Source organism: Polyodon spathula, chromosome 4 (assembly GCF_017654505.1).
Source record: "Polyodon spathula isolate WHYD16114869_AA chromosome 4, ASM1765450v1, whole genome shotgun sequence".
Lineage (NCBI taxonomy): Eukaryota > Metazoa > Chordata > Actinopteri > Acipenseriformes > Polyodontidae > Polyodon > Polyodon spathula.
In genome coordinates, this window is record NC_054537.1 from 81,515,328 (window position 1) to 81,530,842 (window position 15,515).

The following is a 15,515-nucleotide window of genomic DNA, read 5'->3' on the forward strand; positions in this document are numbered from 1 at the left end:
TTCACAATGTGAATGTGTGAGAGGTCTTAGTTCATAATATTACAGTTGTAGTAAAGAGCACTCCCTGAGGATTCACCAGTGACTGAAGTAACTGACTCCACCTAGAATGTCAATTCCCCAAGAAGGTACTCTGATGTTTCACCTTTAAAGCTTGGTCACACAACTTTTTTTTTTCTTTTTAAAACAATTATTTTTATTCATTTTCCAATCCTTCAAAACGAGTGCCATCAGCCATCTGCTTGTTTTCACTCTGCAAGCCAGCCGTGCAGCCATATTCAGAACTTACAGCGTCAGAGGACCACACAGTTCTGAAGTGCATGCAGGTTGGCCTGGCTAGCCATAGGGGTTGCTGGTGTGCGGTGAGCCAAGGACTTCCCAGCTGACCTAGCCCCTACCCCACCCAGATAACGCCCCTGGCAGCTCCCTTCCACGGTCGGCAGTGGCATAGCCTGGATTCAAACTGACGATCTCCAAGCTATAGGGCACATCCTGCACTCCGAGCAGAGTGCCTTTACTGGATGCACCACTTGGGAGCCCCCACAAGCAACTGGCCATATTTGAACACGTGACTTTGCTCTGTAGCAGTACTGGCTGAAGTACATTTTGTTGCTTTCCTGTCGCTAGAAAAATAGAACCGAGTCCTATGCTGGGCAACACTTTGCCAGAACGTTGCCCTGTTGTTGACTGTGTGTGGACGGGCTGGTCACACAAGGCAACACGCTGGAGACAACTGTCGCCGTCTTGTTACCGTCAACAGAAGTTGCATCACGTGGTGTTTTCTCAAGAGTGTTTCTCAAATATAAACCAACTTTAATAATTAAACATTTTTTACAGGTCCAAGATAGGCCAAATGAAAAGGGTTTCTGGGATTGTTTTTCTTTACATAATACACCATCTGATCTGATCTGATCTGGTATGGGTAGAATGTATTTTAGAGTCGTTGTCTTGTCAAAAATTATTTTGTGAAATGTTAGTTCTCAATCAGCTATTCAGCAGAACTGAAGCAATGAATAAGTTAAGCACACGGTTTCACCATTCAGACCCTGGTGGCAGTACAGTCTTAAACTGCTCTATTTGACATCTCCTGGACTAATAAAGTATAAAGTAAAAGTTGATTGTTTTGTCAAACATCCACTAGGAGGCACTGCTTCAACAATAAACTGTGTTGCATACAGTAGTTTGAAATTAAGAAAGCTTCAAAGTCTGTACGGTATTTCCTTGTGAAACAAATTGTAGTTATGGCAACATAATATATATGACTTTTTATAAGTTGGGAGTCTCGATAGTTACTCCTGCCAAGTTAGAATAATGAGTGGAGCAACTACTGTGACTTTGTTTACTATTTTCTTTACAGATCCAGACACTAGACACTTGACAGTAGTACAAACAAAAAATCAAATAAGATTATGTATACAGTGGCTTGTGAAAGTATTGACCCCCCTTGGCATTTTTCCTATTTTGTTGCCTTACAACCTGGAATTGAAATGGATTTTTATTTGGATTTCATGTAATGGACATACACAAAATAGTCCAAATTGGTGAAGTAAAATGAAAAAAATAACTTCAAAAAAATTCAAAAAAATAAATAACAGAAAAGTGGTGCGTGCATATGTATTCACCCCCTTTGCTATTAAGCCTCTAAATAAGATCTGGTGTAACCAATTACCTTCAGAAGTCACATAATTAGTTAAAGTTAAATATAGCTTTTTGGCCATCAAGGAAAACACTATGTCTGGCACAAACCCAACACCTCTCATCACCCCGAGAACACCATCCCCACAGTGAAGCATGGTGGTGGCAGCATCATGCTGTGGGGATGTTTTTCATCGGCAGGGACTGGGAAGCTGGTCAGAATTGAAGGAATGATGGATGGCACTAAATACAGGGAAACCTGTTTCAATCTTCCAGAGATTTGAGACTGGGACGGACGTTCACCTTCCAGCAGGACAATGACCCTAAGCATTCTGCTGAAGCAACACTCGAGTGGTTTAAGGGGAAACATTTAAATGTCTTGGAATGGCCTAGTCAAAGCCCAGACCTCAATCCAATTGAGAATCTGTGGTATGACTTAAAGATTGCTGTACACCAGTGGAACCCATCCAACTTGAAGGAGCTGGAGCAGTTTTGCCTTGAAGAATAGGCAAAAATCCCAGTGGCTAGATGTGCCAAGCTTATAGATACATACCCCAAGAGACTTGCAGCTGTAATTGCTGCAAAAGGTGGATCTACAAAGTATTGAATTTTGGGGGGGGGGGGGGGGGGGGGTGAATACTTATGCACGCTCAAGTTTTCTGTTTTTTTGTCTTATTTCTTGTTTGTTTCACAATAAAAAATATTTTGCATCTTCAAAGTGGTAGGCATGTTGTGTAAATCAAATGATACAAACCCCCAAAAAATCCATTTTAATTCGAGGTTGTAAGGCAACAAAATAGGAAAAATGCAAAGGAGGGTCAATACTTTCGCAAGCCACTGTGTGTGTGTGTGTGTGTGTGTGTGTGTGTGTGTGTGTATGTATGTTATATATATATATATATATATATATATAGTGTAGTTTCTGTGCAGTAAGTCAAGTTAACCCCCAACGTTAATCTATTTAAAGCTACTTTTGTCCTTTTTATGCAGAATATAAATGGAAAGGTATGTACAACAATCCTGCTTTGTAGTTGCTTTGTTCTAATTACCACTGTTGGATGTTTTAAAAACTTGAACTTGAATAACATTGTAACTAGTTACAGTAACTTATTGTTTTAAACTGTGACAAAGTAACTACATTAAATATTATGTGTTACCACACTGAATTACTTGTCTGAAAAAGGAACCATTGCAGTTACAAGCTACTGAAAAACATGTATTGAAATTCTAGTAATGCAATGCTCATTTACACTAATAATTACACACACTCTCTGTGATGGACTGGCATCCCGTCCAGGGTGCACTCCCACCTTGCGCCCTGTGTCTCCGGGTCACCACAACCTTGTAAAGGATTAAGCAGTTAATAATAATGGATGGAAGGATGGATTACACATATTCACTTGTATAAAACCATACACAATGACTTACAATATGTACAGGCTATTCCCTTATATTTCTTGCTTGTTTCTTGATGGTCCCTCTGTTTGTGTCTGCCCAGATAAATGTTGGCCCATTCTTTTAACAAAAATGTGTCTACTGCTCAAGCTAAACCCCATGTGTCCTGTTTATTTGAGAATTTCTCAACCACAAAGTTGAAGTTGAGGAAGAGGTTTTTTCCATAGTTCTGCGCCAGTTCGATAAAGTATGTCTGTATGGCAAATTTTCCACTGCATCGCTGGGGCCTTATAATATGCTATGAAACTGCCCCATTGCAGCAGTAGATTATAACAGCATCATTTGAGTTCTGATAGCTCTCAGGAAGTAAAAATATATCATTACATTAAAAATCCTGCCATGATAAAACAAATATCCTCAATGATATTAAAAAATAAATGAATTTGTTGCACTGTGGCTGTGATGGGTTAGATTATTCCATTAATTAAATAGAATTTATATATGTCCAAACACTACATTGATCAAATCCTGTGGCAAACTCCAGATCCATTACTGGGTGATAACGGACCTGAAATGATGCAGTAATGTGCTGTTGCCTTTTGTTTGGTGGAGTTTTCTGTGTAATTCAAGGCTCAACTTTCTGCCTTGCGTGATGCACACTGGGCTTCTGTTTTTATTCCAATAATAAAACAGCCAATTATTTTCTTTTAGTTATTTTTTATGAGGCATACATACATACACACACACATATACACACATACATACATACACGCACACACTTGCACACACATATATACATATGCATGCCACTGAGTGAGAAAAGTAATAGGCCAGATGCATTTGTTCCAGAGCAAAAAAATTGCAACAAAGCAACCAAAATGGAATGTAATGTTTCATAAATTTAAAAAATAAATAAAAAACAGAAAAGTGGTGAAGATATTGCCCTCAGTCTGACTGTTCTAAAGCATAATTAATGTTCTAGATGCTTTTCATATGTATCTGCAGCTACTTTGACCCAGATATTGACCGGACAGTCATGGAGAACAGCCGTGGCTTAAATCTCCTGTATTTACAGGTAAGAAACAGTGCAGTCCAGTGATTGCAGTGTGTGGTTCTTGTTTCAGCTGCTATCTGAAGGGCATTTTCACTCAGCATTTGAAGGGTGCCATAATGGTTTTTTTATGTTTTTAAGGCTGTTAGTGACATGGGGATGGGATGTTGGACACCCACAAATAAGCAGCTGTTAAAACTGAGGTCGCTACAGGAAACAGGCCAGAAGAAAGAGGTGAGTTAAAGAGCATTGACTTAAAACAAATGTTCAACCAGTTATGGACCAGTGATGAATATGCTGTCCTTTAGAGGTTGTATACTGTTACCTGTAGGCTGCTATATGGTTGATATACTTCAGTTATTTCTAAATCAGAATCAGGTGACCAGACAACAAAGCTTAGTCCTTAAGGAGGTAAACAAAATATTAATAATGCTGTCCAATGTAGCGCAATGATTTCAGCAAACTAAAATGGCTTAATATTTCTATTGCACTTTTATTCTGATAAGTGAATCGATTAGGTGTGCAGTTTAATTTACAGATTTGAAACTTGTTACAATTCAATAGCAAACAACTCTTTTCAAACAACTGTGTCCTGTTAGGACATTCTATACTATTACTAAGGTATGTTTTGTTCTAACATATAGGCAACACATTACTCTGAATGCTAACATCCTTTATCTGTGGTATAAAAAAAAAAAAAAACAATATCAGGGGGAAATCTAGATATGATGTCAAACAAAATGCTATTAGCATTATTTATACACTTGAAATGTATTATGCAGCAAATTAACTTTAAACTAGCCGATTAACATTGCGGGAATTATACATTACTGTTTTTATCATGGAGCGCTTAAATGTGCTTTATAGAATGCAGTATGTAACACATTTAATTAAATATATACACCCACCATTCTGATAATAGTTTTATTTCTGTGGCCCAAAGTCCCTTAATGTGTTGAAAACAAATATATTTTTTGTAAACCGAGTTTGGGGATTACTGTGTATGAGTACCAAGATCACTGCATCTCATTTATTAATTTTTTTGCAGTAATTAGACTTTGACCCTCTGATGACTTGAAGGGGAAATTTAATTATAAAACTGTACCAAAAAAAAACCCAAACAAAAAACAGTTAAAACAAAGATTCTCACAACCTCTGGTACTTTTTATTCTGGAATTAAGTTAATGTAGCAGTTGTACACACCATTACATAATTAAGGATATAACAGTGCTCTAGCTGTATCAACAAGCAAAAGTTCCAGTGTTTTATATTATTTTATTTAGTTAAATACACCCCTAAATTCATGTTAAATGATTTCCATGGCCGAATGGATCGAGGAAAAGCTAAGGAAATTCTTTCTTGTTTTTTCTGTGTATATAAGAATAGCGGTGTATATGAACAGTGTGTTGTTTTTACAGTATACAAAGTCTGGATTAAATCATAAGAGTATTTAAACAGTCCATTATTGACAATCATTTTGTTAATGAAAGCTGTATATTTAAACAGAACTGCAAATGTTATGTTTTAAAGACAGCAGAGGGAGAGAGAAGGGGATATTTTTTCTCCTATGTGTGTCTATTATTTTAAAAAGTCACTCCTAATATGAATCATTACCTGTCATTGTTCCTCTCTGTCTCAGTTTTTAGAAGTTGCACAGCAAGTTAAGCACTATGGCTATATGCAGGCTGAAGCTTGTATCTGTGAACACCCAGAGCCAAACAGCCCTACTGTTGTTAGGGTGGGATTTGAGGAAATTAATTGCTGCGCCAAGTTACTTAGCAACCAAGCTGAAGAAACCAGCTTTGAGATCAGCAAAGTGAAATGTTGGAGTGTCAGGTTGCTGGTAAGTGTCACGATTGTAACACACAGCTGAAAATGACTATTTTAAGTTGCCAAGCAAAAAGGGACAAGGCATTTCCTACCCAAATAAATGAGGCAATTGAAATAGGCAAGAGTGTGTAACTAATAGTGTAAATGCCTCTGTATGTTCTGGTTGCTAGCAAATTAACAGTCTGTTATTTTCAATTACTCCAGTAAGGCAGCGAGTGCATAACCATCCATTGTCATTGTTCCTGTTCTTTATCCACTACTGGATTCATTCTTTATTTATTTATTTATTTTAACTGTAAATATTTATTAAGCATACTTGGGGGTTCATGTGATCAATTTATACCCTGCCTAGAATTGCCCTCGAACCATCTTATCCCAGGATAACTACAGTTAGGTTAATGAATCTGAGGTGGTACCCAGTGCTGCAAAATAAAATCCATCTATCAATCCAAGACTGAATCGTCTTTTTTTTTTTTTTATATTTGCACAAAATTTATTTTAATGGTTTTATGCAGTGCACTCTGTAACAATTGTAATGAGTTTATAAACATTTTTAATAGGGGACATCAACGCGAAACCCAAGTGAGGAAGGTGACATTAAACTGGAATTCAGTTTTGAGTATTGCTATGGAAACGATACCTGGAAATGGATCACTATTCACACACACCAGGTACAGATTAGAAATAATACATTTGCAATTGTTAATCTTCTTTACCACCTGAAGCTGTTTAACAGACACAGTACGTGATGTTGAAATATGTCCTGTGAAGATCCAGAAGGTATAGATGGGATTCATTTTCATACAGTTCATATCAGTTTGATCAGGTGGTTAGAGCAAGCAAAGAAAAAAAACCTTGATAATATATTTTTTACTTCTAGTCAGTTGAGGCTCGTCAGAGGAGGCAAAGGAGGCACTCCCTACTTGATCATTTTAAAATAAATATCCACCAAATCCAAAATTCTCCACTCAACCAACCGGTTACAAATATCAAGGATCCGGTTCCAGTGAGCACTTATATGTTTTTAATAAAACTGATCGTTAAAAAAACATAAAACCACTCGTTCACACTTAGAAAAAAAAAAGAAAAACCATGCACTTAACTAGACTATATATTTGCGTTTTGTTGTCCTTGTTTTGGACTGGTGACTGATTCCAGAGGTAATGAGTTTAGTTATTACTAGTTATTTTTTACCACCAGCTGCCACTGGTTCTAGTTAATTTTACCCTGACAGATTTAAACAAAATATAATATAATGCAAACACTTCAATGCCATTGGCACCCCATTTAAAGGTCAGTCCACTTCTTTGCAAACAAACAAGGGATATTTATATATTTTTTAAAAAGGTTAAAATTAGGTCAACATGATGCACATACATTACATGCCAAATTGAAAGTAAGGCTTTCGACACTTCACAGACCCATTCCAAAATTATAACATGGCACAAATGATCTTCCTATACATTTCAAGGGGAGACCTGACATCACAACTGTGCATCTAAATAGACAACAGTGCAGAGGGAATGGGTCCTGGAGATCACCTCTGAAGATCAAAAAGCACCTGTGCCGTGGCACGCAGTTAATAGACAACCTGCATTGCTTTTTGCTTATTTAGTATGATTGAGGGCCTATGAGACCAACTGATTTTTCATTTAACCCTTTCTACTCATGTGTAATAGGCATTGTAAAAATGGATTCTGTACCACAATGGTCTGTTCAAGACACAGCATGTCATTTGATACAAAGTCTTGTTCAACGTTCCCAGTGTTTCTGATTTGCTGAAAGGGTTTTTTCTAGGCGTTTTTGCTGAGCACGTTCATGCGCCAAGTTCAGGCAGAACACGCAGCTAAGAATCTTGACCTGTTTGAAGAAATGGTGAGTGCTGAACTATCACTTAACAGTGTCTTTGTGTTCCTTCTGTTCTCCTACAGCAGTTGTAATATTTAGTTATGGAAGTTATTGAATGAGAAGCTGCAACTCAATTAATGCAAACTCCATCCACGTATTTTTTTGTTTATGCATTTTTTTCTTCTAAATGAGCATACATTCATATCATATATTTGCCCAGATGTATTTATTTATTTATTCATTTGTTTGTTTTGACAAGCAGGGATCCTCTAGCTGTAAATCACAGTGATACAGGGAGTAAATGTCACCTGTCCTGTATGTTTGTGCATTTAAGCTGCAAGAGTTTTTAATCTGTCATACAACCATAATATGTTGTGTTTTTTGTCTTGTAGAAGATTGAAATGCCTGATCTGCAAATTAAGACGAAGCAGAGTGTTCCCCAGTACCTGAAAGTGAGTGTATTGTCAAGGACACATTGCAAACCCCTTGAAGTCTTAGGTCAGGGCTGTAACTCTAAAGAGAGAGGGAACCTAGAACAGATTAGGAATAAATAATACACATTTCACTGTATTGATCAGTTTCCATTCTTCTCAATTCTTAAAAGCAGCTTTCTTATGTATGTATGTATGTAACAAATATATGGGTTGTATTCTCTCAAATCACGCCTCTAAAAAAAGTAAAACCAAGAATTTTACTTTAACAAAAATACAGTTTAATTATATTTCAATTAGTTATTTTCCCATTTCAGCCAGTTATTCAGTTATGTCACGTCAACAAGAAAATGTATTTAAAAAAATAGATTCCCTTTTTAAATAAATAAATAATACACATTTGCAATATATGGCACAAATTAATAATACCCTTGTTTTGTGAAATTTGTTTTGGTGGCAGGTTGTTTTTTTCCCCTCTATTTTGTTTAGTCCTTCTATAGTTCTATGGTATATCACTAAATTTGTCCTGTTGAGGGGCCCCTGGCTGAAATGCAGTGTTGCTGTTCTTGAGTTGTGCAACACAAGATCCAGCTGCAGTCCAGTGTCCAGAGTGTCTGACAGCAGCCACAGGTCCTGATAAAACATAATAAGCTATTAGAAGTGTTTTTTTGAATTCCCTTCAGTGTATAAATAAAAGACGTGCTTGTGAACCCTTTACAAGTGCTGCAGCACGGCTCTGTTGATTTGCAGCTGTCTTGATCAGTGTAGTAGTGATAACGTGAGAAAGTATTTTCATTCTAAATTCATTTGAAACAATTAGGCTTCCACCATAAACCCTTCTTAATAAAATTCAAAAGCATTTCTAATTATTATTTTTTTATTTGAATCTGCAGCACTTACCTGATATAATAATATCATGAGCTTATTTTCTTAAAGGCACAGTGCAATTTTGCAGTTTTGTACTGCTCACTAAAATAGGCAAAAGTAAAAGTGCAAATATACCATTTACACATTAACAGGGATTTTTATATGTTTCCTCAACCATACTTTGTTTAGTTAATGTTTAAGGCTGCTTAGTCAGATACATGATCACCTGCAGTTTATTATCCAAACTAAACCAATGTTTTCCTTACTGAGTTAAGCTACATCCACACTGGATGCAAGCGAGCGAGTGAAGTTGCTGAATGTCAATCCACACCAGACGTGACTTGGACACGATCCAAAAGACTGGAAATAAATCCATGACCCCGCCTGTGCATTCCTATTGGACATACTAGAGATGGGCTGTCCCATTACAAAACTGGTCTTGTTTAGATAAAAGGTCACCACGTGACCTCTATCAACTCTGTTGTAAAATAAAGGATGGTCTTGTAAAATCTATAGATCAGAGTTATTGAACATCCCTATATAGCCGACAGTTTTACTGTTAGCATTATTATTAGTATTAATTGTTTGTAGTTGTAGCTTTTTTAGTTTTTTTTCGTGGTACCAGTAGTAGCAGTAGTCTGATTTGAAGCCCGGTCAGAAGACAGCTGGACAATAGTAGTATAGTTGAACTGACATTTTCAACAAAATTATTTTATTGTTATACATTTATGTATACAGTTTACTGCAATCTCAATTGTGTTTCTTTACAAATCCCTCCATTGATCATTTTTTATTAACTTTATTTTAAAGTGCAATCTTCTTCTTCTTCTTCTTCTTCTTCTTCTTCTTCTTATCTGTGTTATTATGCACAAGTCACCACTTATCTTGTATTACTACCGATGCCGTTCTGCAAATCTATTTTTCTACTTTGTCGTAAACGTTATTGAAGACTGTGATGCATCAAGTCATGGGTGAGTGTTTGAGCCGTCTCTCACTTAATTTACTTCTGAATAGTTATACACAGAACAAGGCCATGTGCCACGGCAAGACGCAAGACTTTTATTTAGTTTTTTTCCTTTTAAAACAGTCCGATGAACAGATATAGCTCATAATCTTCAAAACTGTGAGCTTGGTAATGCTGGGATGTGTCACATAGAATACAATCGTGTTGCTGGCTTTGTTTTACAATGTGTAGAATAGTAGTGCACATTTTTCATTTAAATGCTGGATATATAGACTGCATGTATGCTCCGGTTTATTTTTGCTTATTAATAAACCTATTTTTATGCAACTTGCAAGCCACTACTACCGGTACACATAAAAGGATCTAGTTGTTTTGAGGCCTGAGGTGTTTTGAAGTGTGTGTTTGACATGTTTCAAGGGTGTTTACTTTGCTTCTGTTGGTCAGTTTCATTCCAGTCGCGGCGATGAAAAAATAAAAAATAGAAACAGCTTCTCTTTTAGCGACGCAAAATGTTCTCAAAGTGACATCGCGCGCAGCACTCGCTGCTGATGTGGATACTCCCATTGGACTGCAGTGACTTCTAAATGATTCTCTCGCATCGCTCACGTCCAGTGAGGATGCAGCTTTACTGTTCAGCAGGCATCAGTGTGACAGTATGTGGTTCTGCAGTGAGTCTCGGAAGGCAGTCTGAAGGTTAGGCAACAGACGTGTTAAAATAGAGCAAGGCACAAAATCTGAACTAATTCAGAAAAACTTCACTCCCTGCTTTCTCAGACTAATAATTTGTGAGCTGAAGGTCAACACAATTAGAAAATATTAAGTTTAAAAAGAAAACATCATACCTTATATCTTTGATTTATTGAGCATGTACATTTGCTTTAAAAGCACAAGGCCATCTCCCTGCAATACTTTAAACATAAATAAAAATTATTGGTCAATTAGGTTTTTTATACTTTAAAACAGCTGGTTTATATTATAACTCCCTCTACTTTTTTTTTTTTAAATAAAGAAATAAAGAAACTTCATAACTCTGTCACAACCTTGTCCTGACACCAGTTCATTGCCTGGCATCAACACACGGGAACTTGGGGCTGTGTGACAGTTTTCTTTCTGTAGTGTAGTGCATGCAGTTAGTCCCTGTGGACCTTAAGTGGAATTTTCCCGTTCCCTTCAAATGCAACAAACATGTTGATCATATTTGTTATTTTGAAAGCTCAACTTGTTTATTTACATGGGTAAGCAGAGCTGTGAAAAGTGATTATCAACAGCTAGGAGGATGCAAAACGTTTCTTAAATAGACAACTCTTTCTTAATATATTCAGTTGCAGATTAAATGTATTCTGTGATGTCACGTGTTTCTTAATTGAAAGTGTGCAGCTTCGGAATAAAATATGCAGCCAGTTGTTTTGCTTCCAGATTCGTTCCATATTTGTAATAGCAAGCCAGTCTGTCAAAGATATTTTTAAGATGTTTGCATTTTGAAGTATGTAAAGATTTGCTCCCAGTTGCATCTCCCAAATTAACATAAATTACTGTTCCAGTAGTCCACACACTATGTGAGCGTACCACACATCATGCTCCCAGTTGCATCTGCAAGTCACAGGAACCACTGGAAAAAACAGCCCTTTCACAAGATGGAATATGTCACGACTTGTTCTAACTGTTGGTGGTTAGGGTCTGATTTTATGGAAAACAATTTTCTACCCTCTGAATTGATTATTATTATTATTATTATTATTATTATTATTATTATTATTATAATAACCCAAAATTAACTTAATCTGGCAGATCATTTCATTAATATGGTTTAGCTGTTATAGATCAATGATTTACCTAATGAGTAAAATAAAGATATTTCCTTTTTTAATTTGGGTATTATTTATGATTTATTTATTTATTATTTATTATTTCTTAGCAGACACCCTTTGTTAATCTTCCAATCTAATCTTCATAATTTTTTTTCTAATTTATTACATAGAGATAGATAGAGAGATAGATATAATGTCATAAATCAGAAACAAAATATTGAATATTAACATCACTGGTTTCCCCTTTCCAGCACCATTTCAAAAAACAGATTCAAAGATGTGGGCATCAAAACTGTAACACCATACTTTTTTTTTTTTTTCATTCTCATTTAAATGCATTTTTTTTTTTTTTTTTTTTTTTTTATTTCTAGACTGATAAAGCCAGATCAACACTGACAAGAATCAAATCCGCAGTCCGAGGAATCAAAGAAGACAGCGTGTTTGAAGGCATTGAGGACAAGGACCTCTGAATGAAGAAAACGTCCAGATGCTGTCATTTTGCATTGTGTAAGATATTTGTTTCTGGGGTGTCCAGTGCCAGCCTCCCAGATCATTGGTGATGCAGTAATGTTCAATATTTCTGTAAAGATGGTCAGCACAGGATTCTGTTTAGGCTGTTTTTGCGTGCCCTATATCATGGCTCAGCAAAGGTGGGGGTGTGGGTGAGTACAATAATCTATCCCCACCCCCACAACAGTGAGCCATCCTTAATCCCCAGTCCTGCTAACTGTAGACAGAAGATCATTTACTGTAAATTAGCCACGCACGCACGCTTGGTCAGTTAGTCTGTACATTGCAGACTAACTGACCAAACAGCTGAAACAACTGTGCCTTATTTGGCAGTGACTAAACAAACAAGGCACACAGACAGTTCACCAAGGCATCAACCGCTGGGTGGGCCACTAAGAGATTGGAATATCATGGTCCACTTTGTCAGGACTTATTTTTATTGGGTGCAAGCAGCACCAGCTGCTCATCCAGATCCAGTGTAAACACTACAGATACCCACGCCTTTACGGCAGTGGAAGCTTTTTTCACATCCCTACCAGTGACCCAATGTTAACAAATGTTCCAGAGTATACAAGGCGGAGAGTCCAGTAAAAATGCTTTGCAAGCGGTTTGATGCTTGACAGTGAAACACTGCTTAGGTGAAATGACCTAGTACTAGTGTACCAGATTTTCTGTAGGGCAAGGCAAGCAAACTGAGAGCTTTTTCTTTTCTGGTGTAGTACCACGTCATGTTTTAACATGAAAATACACAATATAAGATGTTTCTTTCAAAGTTGCACATCTGAGAACCACTTTAACCTTAACAAACAGATGAGGGCTTATTGGTATCTAGAACAGCTAAAAGTGTAGACTTTGTAGATCCCCTAAAAAAAATAATACTGGAGTGGTCCTAGAGTTTACCCTCATTGCACTAAAATAAGATCATTTTAAATGATGCAAGCATTATTTGGTTAGTCTCATCATTATTGCAGGAAATGGGTTCTTAAGAGAATGCGAGATGCAAATATTCATTATATGTGTGTGTGTGTGTGTGTGTATATATATATATATATATATATATATATATATATATATATATATATATGTGTGTGTGTGTGTGTATATATATATATATATATATATATATATATATATATATATATATATATATATATATATATATATATATATATACACACATTTATATATCGGTTTTTTAGAACAAATCTGACTCCGACTCTCAGGATACGTACAAATGATCTGAACACATATTTAGGATATGAAGAAGATACTTCTTGGGACCCCTTATGACTGACGAGGTACAATATTATCCCTAATGTAATGTGCAGTAGACCGCAATGGATGCCAACATATTTATTTTTGGACTTTTGCTTATATGTTTATTGAAACTTTCAATATTTTCTTAATCAGTTAGTTATACCAGTTACAGGTTGATTATAATGGCCCTTGTGGACAGAGTTAGCCTACCTCTACTATACAGTAATCTTAATCATATGTATAATGATTGTTAAAACATTATACTCAACTATATATTCTGCAATATACATATATATGTATTCCTGCAGAGGATGATTACTAAGGGTTATTCAGGAATTAAATAAATAAAACATTTTTACTTATTGTATTGACATAGCATAACATATTTTATAATTTTATTCTGTCTTTTATCACATTTCTCATGACTACCTTTTAAAATGACACACTTGAAATGAACTTGCTGACAACGTGTGTCTTTTGCAGGTTGCTGAAGCCATGCAGCCACGTTTAAGGTAGAATCTTCTTGTTTGGTACAGCCAGGTTTAAGGTAGAATCTTCTCGTTTGGTACACTGCTGTATGATGATGGTGAACCTGCCCATTTTCACTGATATGATCGACTCAGCAAGGAATCATTTATTAATGTGTGTGTGTGGGGGGGGGGGTGGTATTTGGAAATGTGTTTATTTGTTGCCTGTTAGCTACCACTAAGGAAAGGCTAGGATTGTCAAATCATTGTATAGTATTATCCTCTCAATCAAGTTCCATTAACAGTGTTGTCCAGTTAAAATGAACTGTTTCACCCTCGCAGAATGTTTACAAAACATTGTGTCAGGTATCACTTCACTTACCACATGTCCCCGGAAATGATTGTTTTTGTTCACAAAATACACCATGTTTCTAATTGTTTAGTGTTGCAATTCAGTGCTGCCTATTCACACCTGTACAACATATATATACAGGGCTGGCACTCGGATGTGAAACAAGCAATGTGGTTCCAGCTGCCTGTATATTGGATGGATAGAGACAGTTGGAGCCTTGTCACATATTCTTAATCACTGCGCTGCCAAACAGAATAAAGTATCTTGCTTTTACAGTTACAGATGTACAGCTGTAACTATGAAACTGAGTGACCATTACCTGCAAAAACTCCCAAAGTAGGAAGCAGACATGCCAATTTGGATGAAGAACAATTGCTTTAACTGGAAGATAGCAAAAAAATAAAATCAGTCACCCTGACTTTGTCACTTAAAATAATGTATTTTTAGTGGTTTGTAAACGTTACAAAAAAATACACTAATGTGTATTATCCACCCCTCTGACACATACTTGGAAAATGACTGAAATCCGAGATGTCATTGTATTTATTTGTATTCCTCCCGTCTGTTATGCTGAAACTGCATGTCTGCACTGTCAATGACAATGTCCACAATATCAAAAATACAGATGTACTTTCTTTTGAATGTTCCAATAAAATTAATTTACTCAGCTTAACTTAGTGTGTAGGTCAAAGTTATAAATGGGACTACTTTATTGGTATAAGGAAATGTAATAAATACTTTTTTGCCCTAAACATGATTTAAGCTTTTTTTTTTACCTGTTTTATAAATGCAATAAGGCCCTTCAGGGCTCTGTATACATTAAATATACAGACTTGTTGGGGGGGGGGGGGGGGGGGGGTGTGGAGGCACTCAACTTCGTCCTGTGCCTCACAATGCCCTGAGGAGTCAGTATATTCGATGTATAAGGGCAGCCTGTCGGGCCTTATTGCATACATTATTTAGGTGTAGCCCGCTACACACAAAAGCAAGTTGATAAAGCTGAAGCAATATACCCACGTGGTAGGGTTAATTTTCCCAACAAACAACAGCTTACATTGCACACAGTGGCCCACGCAGCTTCCCAAGACACAGGCATTAAGGAT

General features: G+C 36.5%; 1 protein-coding gene across 3 annotated transcripts in view; it reads left to right on the forward strand.

The window, feature by feature from the left end:
- The window catches only part of LOC121314941 (sorting nexin-31-like), a 33,575-nt gene extending 18,487 nt beyond the window's left edge, over nt 1-15,088 (forward strand). The window contains exons 8-15 of one of the 3 annotated variants that reach the window (XM_041248725.1): nt 4,033-4,102; nt 4,220-4,312; nt 5,718-5,921; nt 6,469-6,579; nt 7,706-7,783; nt 8,149-8,208; nt 12,198-12,333; nt 14,077-15,088. In XM_041248725.1, coding sequence (XP_041104659.1) covers nt 4,033-4,102; nt 4,220-4,312; nt 5,718-5,921; nt 6,469-6,579; nt 7,706-7,783; nt 8,149-8,208; nt 12,198-12,296 — 715 coding nt within the window. In that variant the 3' untranslated portion in view covers nt 12,297-12,333; nt 14,077-15,088. Of the gene's footprint in view, nt 1-4,032; nt 4,103-4,219; nt 4,313-5,717; nt 5,922-6,468; nt 6,580-7,673; nt 7,784-8,148; nt 8,209-12,197; nt 12,334-14,076 lie in introns of those variants that run through there. The other 2 variants (XR_005950178.1, XR_005950177.1) reach the window with 2 other exon arrangements.
- The last annotated feature ends 427 nt before the right edge of the window (nt 15,089-15,515 follow it).